At 32.8% G+C, this 22,801-nt stretch overlaps 1 protein-coding gene across 5 annotated transcripts in view; it reads right to left on the reverse strand.

Moving 5' to 3' along the window:
* The window catches only part of LRP1B (LDL receptor related protein 1B), a 1,798,389-nt gene that overhangs the window by 490,388 nt on the left and 1,285,200 nt on the right, over positions 1-22,801 (reverse strand). For all 5 annotated transcript variants that reach the window (XR_012497488.1, XM_074335786.1, XM_074335783.1 and 2 more), the window contains one exon: positions 22,271-22,402. Coding sequence is in view for 4 of the 5 variants with exons in the window: in XM_074335786.1 (XP_074191887.1) it covers positions 22,271-22,402 (132 nt within the window). In the remaining variant the exon portion in view is untranslated. The remainder of the gene's footprint in view (positions 1-22,270; positions 22,403-22,801) is intronic.

The raw sequence follows: 22,801 nt of genomic DNA on the forward strand, positions 1-22,801 counted from the left end.
TTTCAAGGTAAAGCTATGTTCATTAAGAACAAAGAAGAATCTATGGTGCGAGAAGGAAAAAACAAAACAGAACACTGCTATCTACTTTCAAATTGCCTTATAAAAAATTAAACAAAATCTGACAACACAACCTAATGTATTTTTTTTTTAAAGTAAACATATGGTGGATTAGAAAAATATTAAACTCATAATCAAAACACTACTATTATCTATCACAAACTCTGTTACTCACAGCTGAGTATCTTTGGACAAATCACTTTAACAATCTGGGCTTCTGAGCCTGTTTCTAAGGCTGTGTAATAAACCATCCCAAAACTTAGTGGCTGAAAGCAACAATATTGCTTATGAACCCGCCAGTGCTCAGCAGAGGCAGCTCTTTCTACTACGATGTCTCTGCTCTGCTTGACATCCGTTGGGGTGGACAGAATGCTAGGAAAAGTAATCATGTAAAAAGCTCACTTACCCACCAATCTTGGAAAACTCAGCCAGCCAGGGCTAGCAAAGTTAGATTTCCTTAGGTACTTCTCTGTTTCTGTCATGTCAGCATGTTGACCTTTTGGGAATAATCTCCTTTATCTTATATGAAAAATGATCAGGTTGGGTTAGATAATCTCTAAAGTCTCTGCATCTCAGAAAATCTTGTAAGTGTCTGATTAAATGGAAACAGGAATAGCTTGAAAGTGATCTGAGTCAGTTAGCAAAACATTAACACTTGGGATAGAGAAGAAATTTAGAGAATAAGTAACTCTGGACATGTACAAAGCATCTAAATTAGTAAATTAGCACATTTTTCAGTATTGAGGATCATGTGTGACTGCAAATGCAAGACTATTTTCAAGAGGGTACAGTTTCCAGGACACAGGGCAGGTTGATTGTTCCATGCCATTCAGTCTATTTCTTTAATAGGATAACTATCATCATGCTCATTTATTTACATTTTGAACACCAGATGTGAAATCAAAAGCTGTCTGTCAACATATTATTATTTCTAGGATTTAAAAAAGTTCTGTGTAAGATATATATATATATATATATATATATATATATATATATATATATATATATATTTCACTACATTATCAATCCATATAAAAATTTGAGTCATAATACCATAATACTGTTTGGCATGTCCATCCAGCCCTGATGACCCATCTGATAGTAACTAAATAAAGGATAAGAATCAATATCAACAGTGGCAAACTGTCTTTAACAACAAAAATTACCCTGCTTCAAAATATAGCAGACTAGGTATATCAGTATATCAGTATGGTGAGTACAATGAAACAAGGCATAGAGAATCCCCTAAGGACAAATGGAAGGAATCCAATTATAAACAGATGTATAAATAGTAAGCCAGTCCATTATGATTGCAAGTTTTATATTTATTTTAATGCATAATGAGTTATCCTGTATTCACAAGCCACATTTATATATGCAAAATGTTGTATGATGGCTTTTAGTAAATAGATGGCTTTTCAGTATAGGAAAGTTTATTAAACATAGCATGGGCACCAGCTGTTTCCTATTTCTTTTAAGAGTTATCTGTATTTTACCAATTGAAAACTTAAATCCCAAAATGCTAAAGTTTGAAAGGCTGTACCATTTATCAATCTTAAAATTGTAATTTATTAGTATTGTGACGTGAGCCTGCCTTTAAATTGTGCACTTTATATGTCTTTATTATTTCACGCAAAACGAAAATGACACAAACACAAGAAAAATGTCCAGACCGAATTCTTCAATCTCCCTAAAGTGTGACTGTAAATATGCAAAGGCCCTATAATATCTAAGTGACCTTAAATAAGTACTTCTTGGGTGTCCTAAAATGTCTTTTTTGGATGTGGCATAATTTCCCAGTAAACCAGAACAATTCCAGACACCCACGTGTGACCTGAATGTAAAAAATGACTATTTGCCTACACAGTTTTAACTTTTCAGGTGTGCACTATGTGCAATCTCCATAAAATATCTGGAAATGAAAGTGGGCTATAGCGACATGAATGAAACTTGGTTTTCAAAGTTGAAGAAGTTAGTGTTCAAAAATCTGTTTGATGAAAACCATGACAGTCAGTACACCATGGTTATCAAATTTTCCATCATGGTTTTTAGTGTATTTTGAGGTATAATTTTATCTTTAAATTCAGTGCAAATTTATATTCCACCACTTGATACCTGAGTTGTAACAATAATATTTTAAGAACTTGTCCTCCAGAAAATTTTCAAGTGCAACTGATGCCAAACAATTAAGCCACAATCTTTTGGATTCAAGTTTCTTCTGAAATTCTTACTACATATAACTGAGAAAGATTTATATCCCATTTTGAGGAGACAGCATTAATGTTAATAAAATCAAACACTGAGTTTTTTATGTTTGTCAATAAAAAGAGATTCTCTACTAAGAGAAAGATGATTAAACAATGCTGTCTTTATTATTATCCTTAAGATTCATTTTTTTTCTTTCTGAAATATTTCTATGATGAAAGCTGCCACCATTATTGGGGTCTCAGAAAAATCATTATAATTATAACAGAATAAACTAACAGCCATATAAGAGATACATACTCATACAGCAGCAATAGTATAGGAATGCTTGGTTAGAGATAGCATCTATTAGTTTGAATAGAAAAGAACTATCTTAGGTAAGATCATTAAAGTGCCACTGAATGGATAGAAATGTACTAAACTTAATGACAGGAAATAACAAATCAGCATGCCATGCTTTAGTATGTATTCTATAATGGATGATGTTTCTTTATATATGAATTATATTTTACACACACACACACACACACACACACACACACACGGCACCAAAAAAATGTATACACATTTAAGAAAGGAAAACTGTATTAAAATTGTAATATTCAATATATACCAATAACAAAAGATGAATACAAGTCACGTTTGACTTCTGTAACTATAGGAGGTGCTCAAAGTGGTTACCATCAGTGTCCAGACACTTCTGATTATGGCGAGCTACTGCTTGAGCAATGTTGACCAAAGTGTTATCATTTCCTAAGATGTGTATACATTTTTTTGGCACCCCCAGTATTGATATAGATATAGATATAGATATAGATATAGATATAGATATAGATATATAGTATTTGCTCCAGAATAGTTGTATATCAATTTTTTTTTATTTTTATTGGGGTAAATATTTATTTTAATAGACTATTTTTAAGAGCAGTTTTAGGTTTACAGCAAAATTGAGTGGAAGGTAACAGAAATTTCCCATATATCACCTGTCTCCACATACACACAGCCTTCGTACTATCAAAATCCCATACCAGATTGGGACATTTGTTAGAATCAAGGAACCTACACTGACACATCATTATCACCCAAGTCCATATTTTACATTAGGCTTCACTCTTGGTGTTGTATATGCTATGGGTTTGACAAATGAATAACAGCATGTATCTACCATTATGCATCATGCAGAGTAGTTTCATTACCCTGCAAATCATCTGTGCTCCACCTCTTCATCCATCTGTCCCTACTCACCCCTGGCAATCACTGATACTTTTTCTGACTCCATAATTTTGCATTTTCTAGAATGTCATATATATTAAATAATTTATTTCATTGTGATTTTGGAATAGTGTAGTCATTGAAACATTTTTTTTTTTCCAATTTTGGATGAAATTTTAAAAGTGTAACCAAATGTTTATAATTAATTTTCAGCTAAGTCTACTGTAATTTTTTATAACTATTACCACCAATTATATAATCTCTGTGCACTCATTTAATGGTTGTAGCAAATTATTCTTCAAAATCCTGTCTTACTTCAGGAGAATCAATATTACTCATCTCCCTAAAGATGTTGTTATTTAAGTTAAGATGTAGCCATTTGTCGTCATATTTTTTGCACAAATTATACGGAAATACTTTTTTAGATGCTTTCAGGCAATGTCATTTATTAATACATATTCAAATAGTAAATACCAAAAAGTCCATTTCTAGAATCCTGACATAAGGAGCCTGGCGGACCTAATCCGCAAGGAAACAAGCATAACTTGTGAAAATTATTTTTTTAAGTTTAAATTATCTCAAAATTGATGTAAGGATAGGTGGTAAATACAGAAAATAATATTCAAGAAAACCTATCAAATATTGGTATAAACAGTTCCTCCCACTCTCTTCCCAATTTATCTTGGTGGAAGCTCTAATATGGGCAGCAGTCGACAAGAAGATGGGATCCCTTTTCCCCTTGGCTCCCAATAAAGCATCTCACCGGAAAAGACAAGACATCAATATTTCTCATGCCCTTCTAATCCTAGTGGCAGAGGCTAACCTCCTGGTTAGTATAGCACAGTGTTCAGGGTCTCCCCAACTCATCCAGCTCCTGCTCGTAGAGAAAAGATTCTACTTCAGGACAGGAAGGGTGTGTACACCAGGAACTTCATTCCCCTTGCTTCACCTTGCTGCTGGGGCTGAAGTCTTTTGCCAAGAAAAGCAAGCCGGAGAATACATACTGTCCAATGCCAGGTTCAGCGACTTAGAGATTTTACAAAGGGGGAGAAACAGTACAGAAGAAGAGAGAACTCCAAAATCCCAAAGGAATTGACTTTGTTTGAAACAGAGTGTGGAGAAGTTCAAGTCTAAGTGTGCTATCTAAAACAACTGTAAGCAATTGAAAGGAGGTTTTAACTTATGAGAGCAACAAGTTCAACTGCAGGGCAACTAGGTAACCACACAAAACCATGGAAATGTGTCAAAGAAGAGGCCCCCTGGAGTCAAAAGAAACATCAAAGACTAGTATCACAAACTATCCCTTCCAGAATGTAACCGGATCAGACAGGAACAATTTACACCAGAAGGCACTGTCAAAAACATTAGAGCAATCAGCCGGCATTTAGTGGATTGTAACAGGTGAATCTGATAGCAAATGAAAAGATCAAATACAGTAAGGATTAAAATCATATGAATTTATGTTCTCTGCCTAAAATAAAGTTGAATTACAAATCAGCAACAAAAATAAATTTGGAAAAGTCACAAATACTGGGAAATAATACATCCTCCTCCTAAAGGATGAGTCAAAGAAAAAAAATCACAAGGAAAATTAGAAATTTGAAATAAATGAAAATTAAGACTCTACATACCATCACTTTGGAGGTACAGCTTCAGCAATTCTTAGGGGGAAATGTATAGCTATGAGGTGTGATTAAAAAGTATGGTGAATGTTTAGATTTAAAAAAAAAAAGTTATTACAGTAAAAGACACATTGCCATTGATCCCCCTCAAAACACTCCCCCTCACTTCGAACATACTTATCCCATCATCTTGCCACTTTCTGAAACAGTTCTGGAAGTCGTCTTTCATGAGCATCTACTTGCACTGTCATGGTTATCTCAATGTCCTGAATAGATTCAAAACATTTTCCTTTCATGGTCATTTGGACTTTGGGGAAGAGCTAGAAGTAGCACTGTACCAGATCTGGTGAATAAGGTGGATGAGAACACACCATAATGTTTTTATTTGCCAGAAAGTGCTGTGCCAGAAGTAATGAGTAACATGGAGTGTTGTCATGATAGAGGATGAAGTAAAGACACTCACGAAAGAGGACTCCAGAACTGCTTCAGAAAGTGGCAAGAACAATGGGATAAGTGTGTTCAAAGTAAGGGGGAGTATTTTGAGAGGGATTAATGGCAATGTCTTTTACCGTAATAATTGTTTTTTAATTTAAACATTCACCACATTGTTTTATCACACCTCTTATATATGCATATATTAAAAATAAATATCTCAAATTAATAACTTTTCACCATAAGAACTAAAACAGAACATCAAAGTAAACCCAAAATAAGTAAAATGAAGGAAATGATAAAATATAGAGTGAAAAATTAAAAAATACAGCTAGCAAAACAATAGAGAACATCAACCAAATGAAAAGTTGGTTTATTGAAAAGATTAACAAATTTGACAAATCTTAAGCTAGAATGCTCACTATAAAAACAGGGAAAAAATCAAATTACTAAATCAAGATTAAAAGAGGGGTAACATCATTGTTGACCTTACAGTAATTAAAAAAGAAAAAAGAAATAAAGGATTATAAGAGAATACTATAAATAACTCTATGCCAAAATTTAGATAATTTAGATGAAGCAGAACAATTTCTCAAAAGATAGACTACCAAAATAGAATCAAATATTCTAAATCTGAACAGAGCTATAACAATTAAAGAGCTTGAGGTAGAAATATGTCATAAAGAAAAAAAAAAAAAAAAACAGGCCCAAAAAGCTTCACTTACTGAATTCTAACAAACACTTACAGAATAATATAAATTTTTCACAAACTCTTCTATAACACACAACATGAGAGATCTCTCTCAACTCATTCTATGAGGCTATTACCCTGATACCAAAATCAGACAGCAATATCACAAGGAAAAAAAAAATACATGCATATGTATATGTATGTGTATATATATATATATATATATATATATATATATATATATATATACTGATATCTCATGTGAATGTAGGTACAAAAATATTCAAACAGATACTATCCAACTGAATCCAGCAACATATAAGAAAGGACTACACACCATAAACAAAAACTTTTATCTCATTTGTATCCAAAGCTAGGTTGGTTTAACATCTTGAAATACATGAATGTAGTATACCATAGCATCAGAATAAATGACCAAATGTGTATGATCATTTCAACAGATACAGAAAAAAGCATTTGACAAATTTCGACACAACTTCATGATAAAAATACTCAACAAATTAGGAATAGAGGGATTTTCTTCAATCTGATAAAGGGAATCTGCAAAATAGAAACAGCTCATTCATATAGTTAGCTAATATGCAAATACTACAATTTTCCCCTTAAGATCAAGAACAGGATATTTATGTCTGTTATAGCCATGACTATTCAACATCTACCAAATGCTGTAGCCAGGGAAATTAGGCAAAATAGAAGGAAGAAAAGAAAGAGAGAGTGAAGGAGGAAAAGAAGAGGGAAAACAAATAAAAGAACAGAAAAGAAAGAGCAAATGAAGAAGAAATAATAGAAGTTGAAGTAGAAAGAAGTAGAAGTAGTAAAAGGCATCCTGTTTAGAAATAAATCAGTAAAGTCACTCTATTTGCAGATGGTATGATCCTAAATATAGAAAACTCTAAGAAATCCACTAAACTTGTTCAAACAAATATATTAGTTCATCAGGATTGCAAGACACAGAATCAATATAAAAAAGTAACTATATTTTTACACACTTATAATGAATAATCCAAAAATAAAATTAAGAAAATTCCATTTTACTAGCATAAAAAAGCAATACATTTAACAAAAGAAATGTACAACTTACACTCTAAAAACTGCAAACTATTCTTGATAGAAATAGAAGAAGGCCCAATCAAATAGATATAACATGTGAATGCACTATATGATTTAATATTATTAAGATCACAATATTTTCTAATTTTTTTCTACAGAACATGACAACCCCTCTTGAAATCTCGCTGGTTTCTTTGCTAAAATTGACAATCTGATCCTAAATTTATACAGCAAGACAAGTGACCAAGAATAGTCAAAACATTCTTGAAAAAGAACAAAGTTGAAGAATTCAGACTTTGAATTTGAAAATTTATTACAAAGCTACAGAAGCCAAAACTGTTAGTACTAATAAGGCTAAATACATAGGTCAGTAGAATAGAATTTAGAATCCAGAAATAAACCCTCACATTTACAGTCAATTTGATTTTCAACCAGTTGACAATACAATTCAATAGAGGAAAAAAAAATAGTCTTAAAAAACAAACAAATGAACAAGCAAACAAACAAACAAAAAAATAGTGCTGGGATAACTGGATACCCACATCCATACACAAATATGAAGTTAAAATGGACCATAGACCTAACTAGAAAAGCTAAAACATAACATTCAAAAGGAAACAACGTAATGCATAGTGTCCTTGAATTAGACACTGATTTCTTAGAAACAACACCAAAAGCACAAGCAACAAAAGAAAAAAGTAGACAAATTGGACAACTAAAATTTAAAATTTTTGTATTTTAAACTGAATCAAAAAAGTTGAAAGACAACAACAATGTGGGAAAAAACTTTTGCAAAAACACATGCCTTTTAAGGAACTTTATCAAGAAATATATAAAGAACTATAGCAGTTCAACATTAAAAAACAAAACAAAACAAACTTCAATTAAAAAAAGGGAAAATAATCTGAATAGACATTTCTCCACACACACATATACACACACACACACACACACACACACAAATGGATAGTAAGCCCACAAAGGATGCTCGACATTATTAGATGTCCAGGAAATGTAAATGAAAACCACAATAAGACACTATTTTATACCCATTAGAATGACTATAATTAAAAAAAAAAAGATGATAACAAGTCTTGAGAAGAATGTCAAGAAATTGAACACTTCATATACAGCTGGTGGGAGGGCAAAATAATTCAACTAGTTTGGAAAACAGTCTGGCAGTTACCCAAAAGGTTAAACGCAGATTTACCAAATGACCTATTGATTTAATTTCTAGGTATATACCAAAGAGAATTGAAAACAAATACCCACACCAAAACATGTGCATGAATATTCCTGGAAGCGTGATTTGTAAGAGTCAAGAAAAGAGGAAAAAACTTAAATGTCCATCAACTGACAAATGGACAAATAAAATGTTATGTATCATACAATCTAATATTATTTGGCAAAAATAAGTAATGAAGTACTAACATATGCTACAACATGGGTTAACATTAGGCTAAATGAAAGAAGTCAGTCATAAAGTACCACATATCATATGATTCCATTGATAGGAAATGTCCTGAATAGGCAAATCTACAGAGACAGAAAGTAGATTATTGGTTGCCTTACCACTAGGGAATTAGAAGAAATATGAAAACATGTTAGTGGGTATGGAGTTTCCGTTTAGGGTGATCAAAGTGTGCTAAAATTTTATATTGGTGATGATTGCACAACTCTGTGAATATACTCAAAACCACTGACTTGTGCATTTTAAATATGTGAATTCTATAGTATGCAAATTATACCTCAAGGAAAAAGGAATATTTTGATTCTATATGAGGTTTTTCCTACTTAATTTACATCTTGCTCCTCTCATTCAGTCCTCAGTAAAATTAAGTAACAAACAAATAAATAAATAAATAAATAAATAAATAAATAAATAAATAAAACCTTTAGACCAAATAAATCAGTTTTGTTTTTCAACATAATTCTGAATGAATTCATGACAGAATGTTTTACTTATAGAAAATGATGTGAGAGAACAGGGTATCCTTGGAAGAACACCTGCATATTTGTATAATTGCCCTAGTGTACCAAGGTGGGCATAAAGACCTGGCAACTATTGCTAAGTACTAGGACCTCCCCCCCAGGCGACAAAATTCTGGACAAAAACACTTGATGCAATACTAGAACTTGTTCTAAGCCTAGTTAACATTAGTCAACACAGCCTGCTTCAGTGACAGAAAATAACTACAATGATAATTCAGTTGGTGTTTACACCCCTTTGTATCCCCCAGGCAATCCTAGACATCAATTTCTTGAAAGAACTTAAAGAGCTTTGGTGCCAGAGAGTTGTCAGTAGAAGATTTAGCATAATATTACATGAAAACTTTTCCAGACACTGACCAAAAACTGTAAAGGGTGGCTGGAGGGAGTTGCAGGCTTTTGTTGAATGACTTTTCTGGAATGACTGCAAAAAGTAAATTTGGAAAATTCATGACATTAAAAGCTAGGTACCAATGAATGAGGTGGCCAAGGTAACAAATAGTAAATGTCAAAGACATTGTTTCCGCTATTTTCGAGGATAATGACAATAAACCAGACATGCACTTCAAAATCACTGAAAACACATATTATAGATTTTGCCCTGGGCTAGATTTCTCAACCTTGGTATATTCGTATTTGGGAAACGGTATAATACCTTGGCGTAGGAAACCTGTCTTGTACATGGTTTGCAGCATCCTTCGCCTCTACTCAATTGTTACCAGTAGCACCCTTTCAGTCTGACAACCAAAAATGTTTCCACATATTGACACATGTAATCTTGGCTGCAAAGTCATCAAACACTATCAGAAATCTACTAAGTTAGGTATTTAGTACTAAGCTTACCAACTGCCGCCCTCCGCCCTGCCCCCAGTTTGGCTTTCTGAACCTCATACACTGAATGATGACTTATCTCTGAGCTTTGGCCTTATATAACATTTTATGTTGTTGTAGAACACTTTTTTCCATTCTTGGATAATCTGGAGTCTTTCCTCACTTTTGTCTTACTCTAGCATGGCAGTGTAAAGAAAATGTGGCTTTGCCAGCTGGGAGGGGTTTGGGGTGATGGGTGAAAAGGGGAAAGGGATTAAGATGTACAAACTGCTAGTTATAAAAACAGCCATGGGGATTTAAAGTACAGCATAAGGAATATAGTCAATAATATGGTAATAACTACGTATGGTGTCACATGGGTACTAGACTTATCGAAGTGATCACTTCGTAAGTTATATGTTTAATCACTATGTTGTACACCTGAAACTAATATAACATTGCATGTCAATTATAATTGAAAAAAATTTAAACACCAAAAAAAGGATCCTTAAGGAAAGAAGAAAACTAGAATTTGGGAAATATATATATACTGACTTTGCTGAATTTTATTTGTAAAGCCTTAAGCAGATTACTTAAGATTTATATTATTATTATTATTATTATTATTATTATTATTATTAGTCCTAGAGGATTTCTCCAGGTACCCAAGGCTTACTATTAGTTGGAGGCAAAAATGGGATCAAGATCATGGTCCTGGTGCTTCACAATAATTCATCCTCACTTGGTTTGCACTAGAATACAGAAGCTGTCCACAAAGGAGCATCACTGATAATAACCCAAATAAATCATCAAAATGAATCTCTTACATAACAATATATGGGGATAATATGGATAAAACATCTATAATATCTTCATAAATAGCCTCTAGTGTGACCACCAATGATCCCCACCAAGTGGTATTCAGACTCTCTAATTCCTTCCCTTTTGATATGGGCTGGACCTACTTACTAGCTTCTAATAAACAGAATGTACCAAAAGTGATGCTATATCACTTCTGAGATTGGGTTATAAAGGTCTGGCTTCCATTCTGGGTGCCCTTTCTCATTTTGTTATTCACTAGCTCTAAGAGATGCTAGCAGCCATGTTGTGAATTATCCTATGGAGATGCTCACATGACAAGAAACTGAGGTCAGTAGTCAGTCATACGTTATGACCCTCTGTCAAACAGCCCACAAGGAATGGAATCTGGTCAAGAGCCACATGAATGAACTTGGAAATGGAGCCTTCTTATGAGACCACATCTTTGGCAAATACCTTGACTGACGCCTCATGAAACTCCTAAGTTGAACCACAGAAGCTATAAGATAATAAGTGTTTGTTGCTCTAAATTGCTAAATCTCGGTAATTTGTTATATGTCAATAGATAACTAATGCAAACATAGTGGAATAAAATGTTTTCTGTCTTTTTCTCATTCTCCTCCTCCTTTTGATGATGGTGATGATGATCATCATCATCGTTGCTCACTCTCCTCTCAGATGAGACTGGACCTTTAATCTTCTGTGCCTAAATTTAGCATGGGCAATCCTATACCTGTATCATCATAACCCTCAACCCTGAGACTTGATATTGCCTGTCAATTTTCTTTCCCAGTTATAACTGCAATAGGATAACAATTCTCATTATGAAATTATCAGGGATCTGATGTTCATAACTCCACTACTGGTTGTTCAATTCATGGCTAATGTCAATCTCAAGGGCAACAACCCAAATGCAAAAGAATTACCATACGACCCAGCAATCCCTCTCCTGGGTATCTATCCAAAAAATCTGAAAACATTTATCCATAAAGATGTATGCACGCTGATGTTTATTGCAGCTTTATTTATGGTGGCCAAGACATGGAAAGAACCAGTGTCCTTCAATAGATGATTGCATACAGAAGATGTGGTATATATACCAAATGGACTATTATTCTTCCATAAGAAAAGATGAAATAGTGCCATTTGCGACAACATGGATGGATCATGAGATTATTATGCCACGCGAAATAAGTCAGACAGAAAAAGTTGAGAACTATATGATTTCACTGATACGTGGGATATAAAACTGAAAACAAAAGAACAAGACAAACAAATGAAAAAACAAAAACTCATAGACACAGACAAGAATTTAGTGGTACTAGAGGGTAAGAGGGGAGGGTGGTGGTAGATGAAGGTAAATGGGATCAAACATTTGGTGATGGAAGGAAAACTTGGGTGGCGAATACACAATGTGATATATAGATGATGTGTTACAGAATTGTGCACCTGAAACCTATGTAACGTTAATAACCATTGTAATTCCAATAAATTTTAATGGAAAAAACAAAACAAAAATAAAAACAAAAATGCAAATTCTGAATTCTGAAATTAATTTGGGCATCCCAAAGCAAGCAGATCTCCTCAGGATCCATATCTCATTCCAAAACCCATTTTCTTCATTGTTAAAATAAAAATGCTATCTTCCCCAACAGATTATTTTGATGAATTCAAGGACATAAATACATAGTTTTTCAAATCTTATCACTGTAATGTAGCAAGTCTTTAATAAATATTAAGATTTTTTGATAATGTTGTATTAATTTCTTCCTCTTCCATACTCCCTCTTCCTAATAAACCTGCAGGTAATTAGTCTTACGTCTAGGCTTTCTACTTCAGTGAACTCCTTGTTCTAGAAATACTAAGGAATTTATAGAAATAATTATTTATTTTTCTTTTAAAGTCCCCCAATGGATCCACTTACTGCTCACTGCTTCTGGAGAAAAATAAGGCCAAATGATGAAAAGGAATTTAAGATCCACTGCTTATGACCAGTTCAAAATTTCCCTTTTTCTCTATTAGCTAGAACATTGGCTACTTAATTAAAACTAATCATCAACAATCTCAGAAGCTGAACCATAGTTTTGTTGTTGTTGTTGTTCTTTTTTTTTAATTAAAGGGTGTCAAAAACAAACATGGACTAATAGATCCTTGGTTTTCACACAATGGAGAGAAAACACTTTTTCGATGTTAAAGTTACACTTAACAATACTAATAGTATCAATGTACCTGCGCTAAAGGAGACCTTTTCATTATCATTTAACCTGTCAGAATATTCAGGCTGAGTTTCTGGGAATAAACAGCTACCAATCTACTGTCTAAGAGTCAGAGTATAGAGTAATTTGAAAAACACCCGAAAGATTGACCTATCCATAAAAATACATTATTCACACATCTCTAATGGAACCTTAGTTGGATTTATGGTGTTGGGTTAAGCTACTGTGCTTTTGCTTAAACACACTTAGTAAAATAACTTGTCAATCTCTTAGCAGCTACTAATAATTTACTGTGAATTAGTGTAACTATACTTTTTGAGATTAGGGTTGTTGGTAACTCAGGTTTGATAAGGAAAAGAGTAGAGAAATCCATCAGAGCATCAGATGTGAAAGCAGCTCTACTAAAGAGAATCCTGAGCAGCCAAAAAGAAATAGAGCAGCATATAGTGACGCAGGAGATAGAAAAAGGAAGGTACCCAAACATAATGGATGTGTTTGATGTGAATTAGTCTAGAGCTGCTGCTGGAACATTTCACTTTCATGATGAGTGCTGTCTGAGAAAGAAGTTTCATGAGACTTGCTTAAGTGATTCTCTCAGTAACAGAGAACCTAATATATAACCCAAATAAATTGAGGAAAACTTTAATCTTATAGGGTCATCAATGTGTACCCACTTTTTTTTTTAAGTTTATTGGGGTTACAATTGATAGTAAAGTTACATAGGTTTCAGGTGTACAATTCTGTATTACATCATTTATGTCTCACATCGTGTGTTCACCACCCAGAGTCAGTTCTATTTCTATCACCATATATTTGATCCATTTTACACTCATCTGTCAACCTCCCCCTCTTGCCCGCAGTAACCACTAAACTATTGTCTGTGTCTATAAAAAATGTTGAAATAGTGCCATTTGCAACAGCATGAATGGATCTTGAGATTATTATGCTAAGCAAAATAAGTCAGACAGAAAAAGACGAGAACCATATGATTTGACTGATATGTGGTATATAAAATTGAAAACAACAAAAGAACAAGACAAACGAAGAAACAACAACTTCTGGGGCTTTTGGTTTCAATTTATCTATTGACGAATACAGATGCTTAAGAGAAGTTTGGTTTTTGTTTGTTTGTTTGTTTTATTTTGTTTTTATGCTTTGAGTTCAGGAATGATCCCAACAAAAATTTGAGATATGTCCAATAATTTGTTTAACCTTTAATACCTTATTCTATGTATGTTTATGATATAATGGACTCCCAGGTAGTGTTGGAAAGTTGCTGTTTTCTTGTAATATTTAGTACTTTACATCTTGAAAGATTTACTGGATGTGACTATCTTCAAATACATACATTGTTCACATGATTTGAAAATATAGTCTTGGAGCAAATTTGAAATGGCAGCACAAGTAGTATCGGTTCACTGTCACAAGAAAAAAAAGGAAATGGAAGAGGCCTAAAAACTCATTTTGCAGCCCAGGAAATGGTTTTCATAAAATTGGAAGAAAAAAAGGGGGGGAGGGTCCCTAAGCAACAGTGTTATATTTCTTAAGCTTTTGCTGCTACTGATATAAAATTATTTCTGTAATTCTTCTGTGGCCTTGGTTGACAATAAAGTGATTACTAGAAAATTTTAGTAAATAGCTGTTTTCTAAATCTTCAGGTTTACGAACAAGAGAATTACTTGAGTGTTACCTGCTTCAATTATTAAATTATTTTTAAGGTTACATGATTAAGCATATAAATCAAAATAAAATGTGATCTTCTACCAGCACAAATTTGCAGAAGTGCAATGTGGTTTCATCAAGTGAGGCCAACAATGATCTAAATAAAATTTTGTTTCAGTGCATATAAATACAAGATGGTATAGTGTAAAGAATTAGAAATAGGATAGTCCATTACTACACAGCCCCTGGATCTCTCTGGGTTCCAGTTTCCTTATCTGTAACATGAAGGAATGCTACTAGAAGCTATTATATGTTCCTCTTTTCTAACATTCAAAGATAAATGTAAATGTTGTGGGACTACTACAAAGAGAGTCTTTCTTGTGAGTAGCTAACATTCAACTGCATCAATAGGGCAATGATAATTTGTTACACAGTCTCCTTCACTATTATATATATGTATACATATATAATAGTATATATACGTATGACATGTATATATAAATACATATCATACATACAATAGTATGATATATATGTATATATATCATACTCTCACACGCACACACACACACACCAAGGGTGCCAAAAAAATGTACACAAGTGGACACTTTGGTCATTGCTCAAGCAGTAGTTCGCCATAATCAGAAGTGTCTGGATGCTGATGGTAACCACTTTGAGGACCTCTTGTAATTGCAGAAGTCAAGCGTGACTTGTATTCATCTTTTGTTATCAGTATATATTGAGTATTACAATTTTAATACAGATTTTTCCTTTCTTAAAATATGTATGCATTGTTTTGGCAACCCAGTGTGTGTGTGTGTGTGTGTGTGTGTGTGTGTTCATGTGCATTATTTATATATATACACGTATATATACACACATATATACATATACATGTATATATGTGTATATATATATATACACATATATGTATATATGTATGTGTGTGTATATGTGTATATATATATGTGTTTATATATCTATCTCTATCTCTATCTCTATCTCTATCTCTATCTCTATCTCTATCTCTATCTCTATCTCTATCTGCTGCAGTTTTAGATTCAGGACAAAATTGAGCAGAGAGCTCCCATATAACCTTTCCTCTCCTACACATATAATCTCCTGCACTATCCACAACTCACACCAGAGTGGTGCATTTGTTACAAGTTATGAACTTATATCGACACCTCCATAGCTTTAGATTAGGATCTATAGTTGACATTAGGGTTTACTCTTGGTGATACATATTCTATAGACTTTAACAGCTTTATGTTCTTTAACATGTTCCTTCAATGTTTGTATTGTCTTAATAACCAGATCACTACATGATGGTGTAAAATGGCATTATAATATTCTCCACAGTGAGTGCTGAGAAATGACATTTGAATATGATCCTTTGATGCAATCTAAAAAAAAAAGTCTCTACAGGTGATTCATTCCTCCATTACCTCAGAAACCATTCCTTGTTACCTTTACCCTGCAGAGCAACTTAGCTGTGATATTCTACAGCTAACAGATAGTAATCATTTGTTAACGTTGAGTTGGATAACTTAAATTTAAACAAAAGACGAAAAAGATGAAAAATAATATAAACTTGAAAATTTCAGGTACTTATTCTCTCAGTAGAAAGTTATCTGTTCAAGTAATTTTTATTATGTAATTATTATTTTTAAAAAAAAAAGTCATAAATACCCCAAGACTGGTGGGGAACTGAATAACATATTACTTACTGAAGATCACATTACTAAATGGAGCAGCGGGCTTTGCTTTGAAGTCTTTTCTCCTAACTAAAACATATCTTTTAAAGCATCAAATACAATAACCATTCCTCAGGACTATCACCCATCAGGAAAAGGTTTTTGAAGCTTAATATCTTTTCCAGTGCAATGGGACTTTTCCAGTGAAGTGTTATGACTGCTTTGAACATTTTCAATCTAGCCACAGGGTCTTCTTTTGTTGTATGGGAAGTATCCAGAATTGCTCCATCTGGTGTAAGAAATCCTTTTAGTACAGACAATTTTGATTCATTATGACCAAACCCCAGCAAAGTTCAGATATGTTAACCCTCGTGAAATGTACAAGTTTGAGCAATATGTTTATCCCTGTAAATTGTGGTAATGAGTTAATATTACGTAAATTATGACAGACATATTTAACAAGTGATCTTCCATGCCATTTCCTGATAGTGAGCAGAATTAGGGGCAACTGTGCCTCTCATTTCATCACCTTTATTTTTGATTGATCCTAATGTAGGGATTATGTCATCAATGAGATAATGAAGTGAATGTAATTAATTAAGGAAGAGGAACTAAAATGTCTGCAAAGAGAACTAATAGAGGAAGAACCTATAATCTGATAAAACACAAAAGCCTTGGTTAAAAGTAAAATGAGGTTTACATGTCAAAACTTGTTTTCTATACCTCTCTCAGGAGTAATCCAGTTATTCTCCTTGCTTCCTCCCCAAAGCAACTTTACTCTATAAAGTCACAGAGCTTGTATATTGTCTATGCGTTCGCATCATATCCGCGTAAATCAAGTTGCTGACACTTATTCTGATTCTAATATATTTTCATGAGGCACAATTAACAAAGGATCACACTATAAAATAGATGGAAGCACAAAAGATATGTGGAGAAGTTGTTGAGAGCTCTTGATACCACCACCACCATGATCATTGGTATTTAGCTGATTTATTGGATGAGCACTGTCTGCTAGCCTCCTAGGTTTACATTTAATCACTTCAAATAGCTGTTGATGTTATTTAATATTAAGTATATGCTCTACAGACTATTCATTATCATTATTAGGTTCACTTCACTAGCGAAAATTATTAACCTACTCTATTTCTGTCCCCAAGAAGTTAAGAAACAACTTCTGTCATACACAGATAACTGAGTAGAAAATATAGTGTCAGTCAAAAGAACAGAAAACAAAATATTTACTGATTATGAGTTTACTATAGCTCCCAAGGCATTTTTATAAATATATGTTGTCTATCCTAATTTATGCTATTTGTTATTTTCCATTATTAGATATTGTTACTATTTTCTGCACACCATATATATCAGACACTGTGCCAAAAATTTGTGTACATGGATCTAAATATTCCTAGACCCCTAAAAAAGAAGAAACTGAGCCTCAGAAAAACTAAGTGGACTCCCCCAGATCACAGAGCTAGTTAAGTGATTAAACTTGTATTAGAATCCAAGTTATCTGTTGCAAAACATGGCGTCTCCGCACTATACTATGTTTTACTGACCCTTCCGTCTCTAACCCTCTTTGATTTAAAAACAATTTTTGCAATTTTGTTTCTGATTAGCAATACAGATTTTAATAAATTCTTGGACATTTTAATTTTATATGACTTCCATATCACTACATCCTTTACATTTAAAACAAAAACTAGATTTTTCTAAAAAGTAATTGCTCTCTAGGAATGTAATTTAGTAATATGGCAGGCATAATATGAAGAATACAAATTTATAAATAGTAACTGGTAATTCTTCTGAAGAAAATTACTTTGACACCATTTATTGAGGAGGTTTTCCTTTCTCCATTGTATGTTTTTGGCTACTTGGTCGAAAATTAGTTTCCCATATATGTATGGGTTTAATTCTGGGCTATCAGTTCTGTTCCATTGGTCTGTCCATCTATTTTTCTGCCAATACCATACTAGTTTTATTATTTAGTGTTGGAGTATAATTTGAAGTCAGGGAATGTGACACCACTTGCTTTGTTCTTTTTTATCAGTATTGCTTTGGCTATTTAGGGTTTTTGTGGTTCTATACAAATTTGAGGACTTTTGGTCTATTTCTTTGAAAAATGCCATTGGGATTTTGATGAGGATTTCACTAAATCTGTATATTACTTTAGGTAATATGGTCATTTTAACTATGTTAATTCTTCCAATCCATGAACACAAAATACCATTCCATTTCTTTGTGTCTTATTCAATTCCTTTGGACAATGTTTTGTAGTTTTCAGTGTATAGGTCCTCCACTTCCTTTGTTAAGTTTATTCTTAGGTATTTTATCCCTTTTACGAATTGATAATGAGATTGTTTACTTCATTTCTTTTTCAGATATTTCATTGTTAGTATATAGGAACACAACAGAGTTTCGCACAATGATTTTATATCCTGCAGCTTTACTGTATTTGTTGTTTCTAATAGTATTTTGGGGGAGTCTTTAGAGTTTGCCTAGCATAGAATCATTTCGTCTGCAAATAGGGCCACTTTTACTTCTTTGTTCCCAATTTGAATGTCTTCTCTTTCTTTCTCTTGCCTGCTTGCTCTGACAGCACGAGCGCGCGCGCGCACACACACACACACACACACACACACAACTCAAAGTGGGTTAAATAATTGAATATAAGACCAGAACCAATAAAATACATAGAAGAAAACTTAGGAACTAAACTTATAAACTTTGGTCTCAGAGGGGATTTTGTGAATTTCACCCCAGAGTCAAGGGAAATAAAAGTAAAAACAAATGAATGGGACTATATCAAAATAAAAACTTCTGCCAACAAAAGAAACCATCAACAAATCAAAAAGGCAACTAACCAAATGGGGGAACATATTTGGAAATGATACCTCCAATAAAGGGCTAATATCCAAAATATATAAAGAACTCATACAACTCAACAACGACAAAAAACAAATCTAATTTAAAAAGGGCAGAGGACCTGACCATTTTCTCCAAGAACATACAGATGGCCAACAGATATAGGAAAAGATGCAAAACCTTACCAGCTATTAGGGAAATGCAAATCAAACCCACAATGAGATACTATTTCACTCCTGTCATAATGGCTACTATCAGTAAGAAAAGAAGTAACAAGTGTTGGAGAGGTTGTGGAGAGAAAGGACACCTCATACAATGTAAATTGGTGCAGCTTCTATAAAAAACAATATGGAGGTTCCTCAAAAAATTAATAATAGAATTACCATATGACCCAGTAATCCATCTTCTAGGTATCTACCCAAAAAGTCTGAAAACATTTATCTGTAAAGATATATGTACTCCAATGTCCATTACAACATTATTCATGATGGCCAAGACATGGAATGAACCTAAGTGTCCTTCGATGGATAATTGGATAAAGAAATTGTACATATATACAGTGGAATATTATACAGCCATAAAAATGATAAAATATTACCATCTGAGACAACATGGATGGATCTTTATAGCATCATGTTAAATGAAATAAGTCAGATGGAAAAGGATAAGAACCATGTAATTTTACTCATATATGGGATATAAAACAGAAAGTAACAAAATAACAAAAGAAAGAAACTCATAGACACAGACAACAGTAAGGTGGTTACCAGAAGGGAGGGGAGATGGAGGAGGATAAAGATGGTAAAGGGGGTCAAATAAATGGTGACAGAAGGAGACCAGACTCTGGGTAGTGAGCACACAATGCAATATATAGATGATATATTATAGAATTATAAAACTGAAACTTCTATAATGTTATTAACCAATTACCCCAACAATGTAGAAACAAACTTTGTACATTTTTTTAAAGGGGCTTAAGAAAGCCCCTTTAAAAAAAATGTAGAAGGTTTGTTTCTATGTGATTCCAAACATTTGGTACAAAATAATTTATTTAAGAAAAGTCACCTTTGGACACTTTGTGAAGATCCCTAGTAATTCATTAATTTGTATCCAAGAATTTCATTAACACATGATTATTTCAAAGCTACTTTGAAATAAGTTTATTATGATATTAATAATTATGGAGAATTGAAAACCGGAGAAGTCTATTTTTTTGTAAATTAAAAAAAATCCTCTGCAGCACATTATATGAAACGTAACCTTTCAGAGCCAATATAAAATCTCAAAAAGTGGATTCAACACAAACAAATGATCAGTTTACCTTTAATAAACAAGAGCTTTACTAATGGTCTAATCAAGACATGGAGACCAAATGTTTATTTTAATATTTGGACCTTGTGGAAATTTACCAAATACTTTCAAAAATTATTACGGAGTCATTCAAAAATCAAATATGTGATACCAGCTAAAACAAGGGATTGTGTGTACTTAGTAAAAATATATACATATATACACAAATCTTTTCAAGAAGTTCAAATTTTCTTAGTTTGTACTTACCAAATACTATATAATAAAATGATAAAGAATAAGATGCATATATATAAGAGCCAGGGCAGATTATGCATAGTAGGTTAATGAGCCTTCCATGAAATAAAATTTGATTGAACAGCTTTGCTTAATCAAAAACATCATACTGTGATTTTGGCAAAATTAACATATTCCTCAATAAAATACATTTGTCTGTATTTCTTTTGGGGAAAGCCCCTTTACAAACAGTAGAAAGTTTGTTTTTATGTGTTTCCAAACATTTGGTACAAAATAATTTACTTAAGAAAAGTCATCTTTGGACCCTTTGTTAAGATCCCTAGCAATTCATTAATTTGTATCCAAGAATTTAATTAACACATGATGAAATAAAATATATTGGATATGGGGAGAAATATAAGCTTACTACTAGAAGCCCACAAGCAGATGCTTAGGATTTTTTTATAAATCTAAGATTATATTTTTTTATAAATCTAAGATTATAAATCATAGAACTATTTGGTTTTAACAGTAGATAAAATCAAGTCCTTATAAATACACACAGACACACAAAATACCGGTAACATGCATGTAGTTCTTCAACACTAAAAACCTTAACTCAGGATGATTATGATTTATTTGGATGAGAGGTGGAGAAATGTGTTTTATAAGTTTAAACCCTCATTTGTAAAATAATAAATCCAAATATTGTGAGAGAGGCACACTGAATACTTACATGATGTCTGAATTTAGCAATTAGCACAAAAAACTTGTTTACTTCAATAAATTTTGAAAGTGTCTACCATCAATACCCAATTATACATTTTTATTAGGCATAGAAAAATGTTGGTGTTCTGCTTTCTTTTACTTGTTTGCTAAAACAAGCAGGTAAGGTAAAATCTGACTCCAAAACGACACATACTGTATTAAAAAGTAATTTTAAATGGCTTAGCATTTATAATTGTTTCCATTATTTGGATTTTGTTTGCAACTACATATACTAAAATATAAGATAAGCATATCCTGATCATGTTTTTATGTAATACATCAAAATAGCTTACATATCTTTATATTTCATTGGATAAAGTACAAGTATTATCTGGGGGGAAAAAGAGAGAGTGAGAAATAAAAATGAAACAGCCGGAAGCTACTCATGGTATTTTAATGCACTTGCAATACAAGTGCTAAACTTTAGGAAAATTTTACAGGATTTTATTTTTTTTCAGGCAAAAGTTATTTACAACAATTTGCGTTAGGCTTAAAAATGCATCTCTAATTTGCTTTCTTTTTCCTTATCTTAATTATCAGAGTACAGCTGGAAAGGTTACATTTCCATCACGTTTAATAAATTAAGTGAAAACATTATACATAAATTATAAATAAAAAGCTATTTACCTGCATGGAAATCTATTCCTACAGCAAATGAAGTTCCTGATATAGGCATCAAAGCATCCATTTTGTCACTTGGTTCCAGAGGGATTCCCCTGATTCCTTCATGAACAGAGTACATAAGAAATGACTCTATACCTAAATCGAAAACAAACAAAAAACAAAAAGTTCAATATATACTCACGGGATGTAAAGTACAGCATAGAGAATATCATCAGTGGTATTGTTCATAGCTATGTACAGTGTAAGATGGGTAGTAGACTTGGGGTTATCACGTTGTGAGGGGTATAAATGTCTAATCGTGTTATTTTGTACACCTGAAACTAATATAAAAAACCCGCAAAACTCTTGAAACAATAAAATAGTCCAAAACGAATACTTAATATTAGAATCATTCATTAACATTATTTTTAACAATCTAAATTTCTTTCATAAAAATAGTTCTTAGCCCTCCTACCCCCCACCGTTTTTTGTGGCACACTACATTTCTGATAAAATAAAGGGTAGGTAGATTAAGTATTCTCAAACTTGAACATG

The sequence above is a fragment of the Rhinolophus sinicus genome, linkage group LG01 (genome assembly GCF_036562045.2).
Source record: "Rhinolophus sinicus isolate RSC01 linkage group LG01, ASM3656204v1, whole genome shotgun sequence".
NCBI lineage: Eukaryota > Metazoa > Chordata > Mammalia > Chiroptera > Rhinolophidae > Rhinolophus > Rhinolophus sinicus.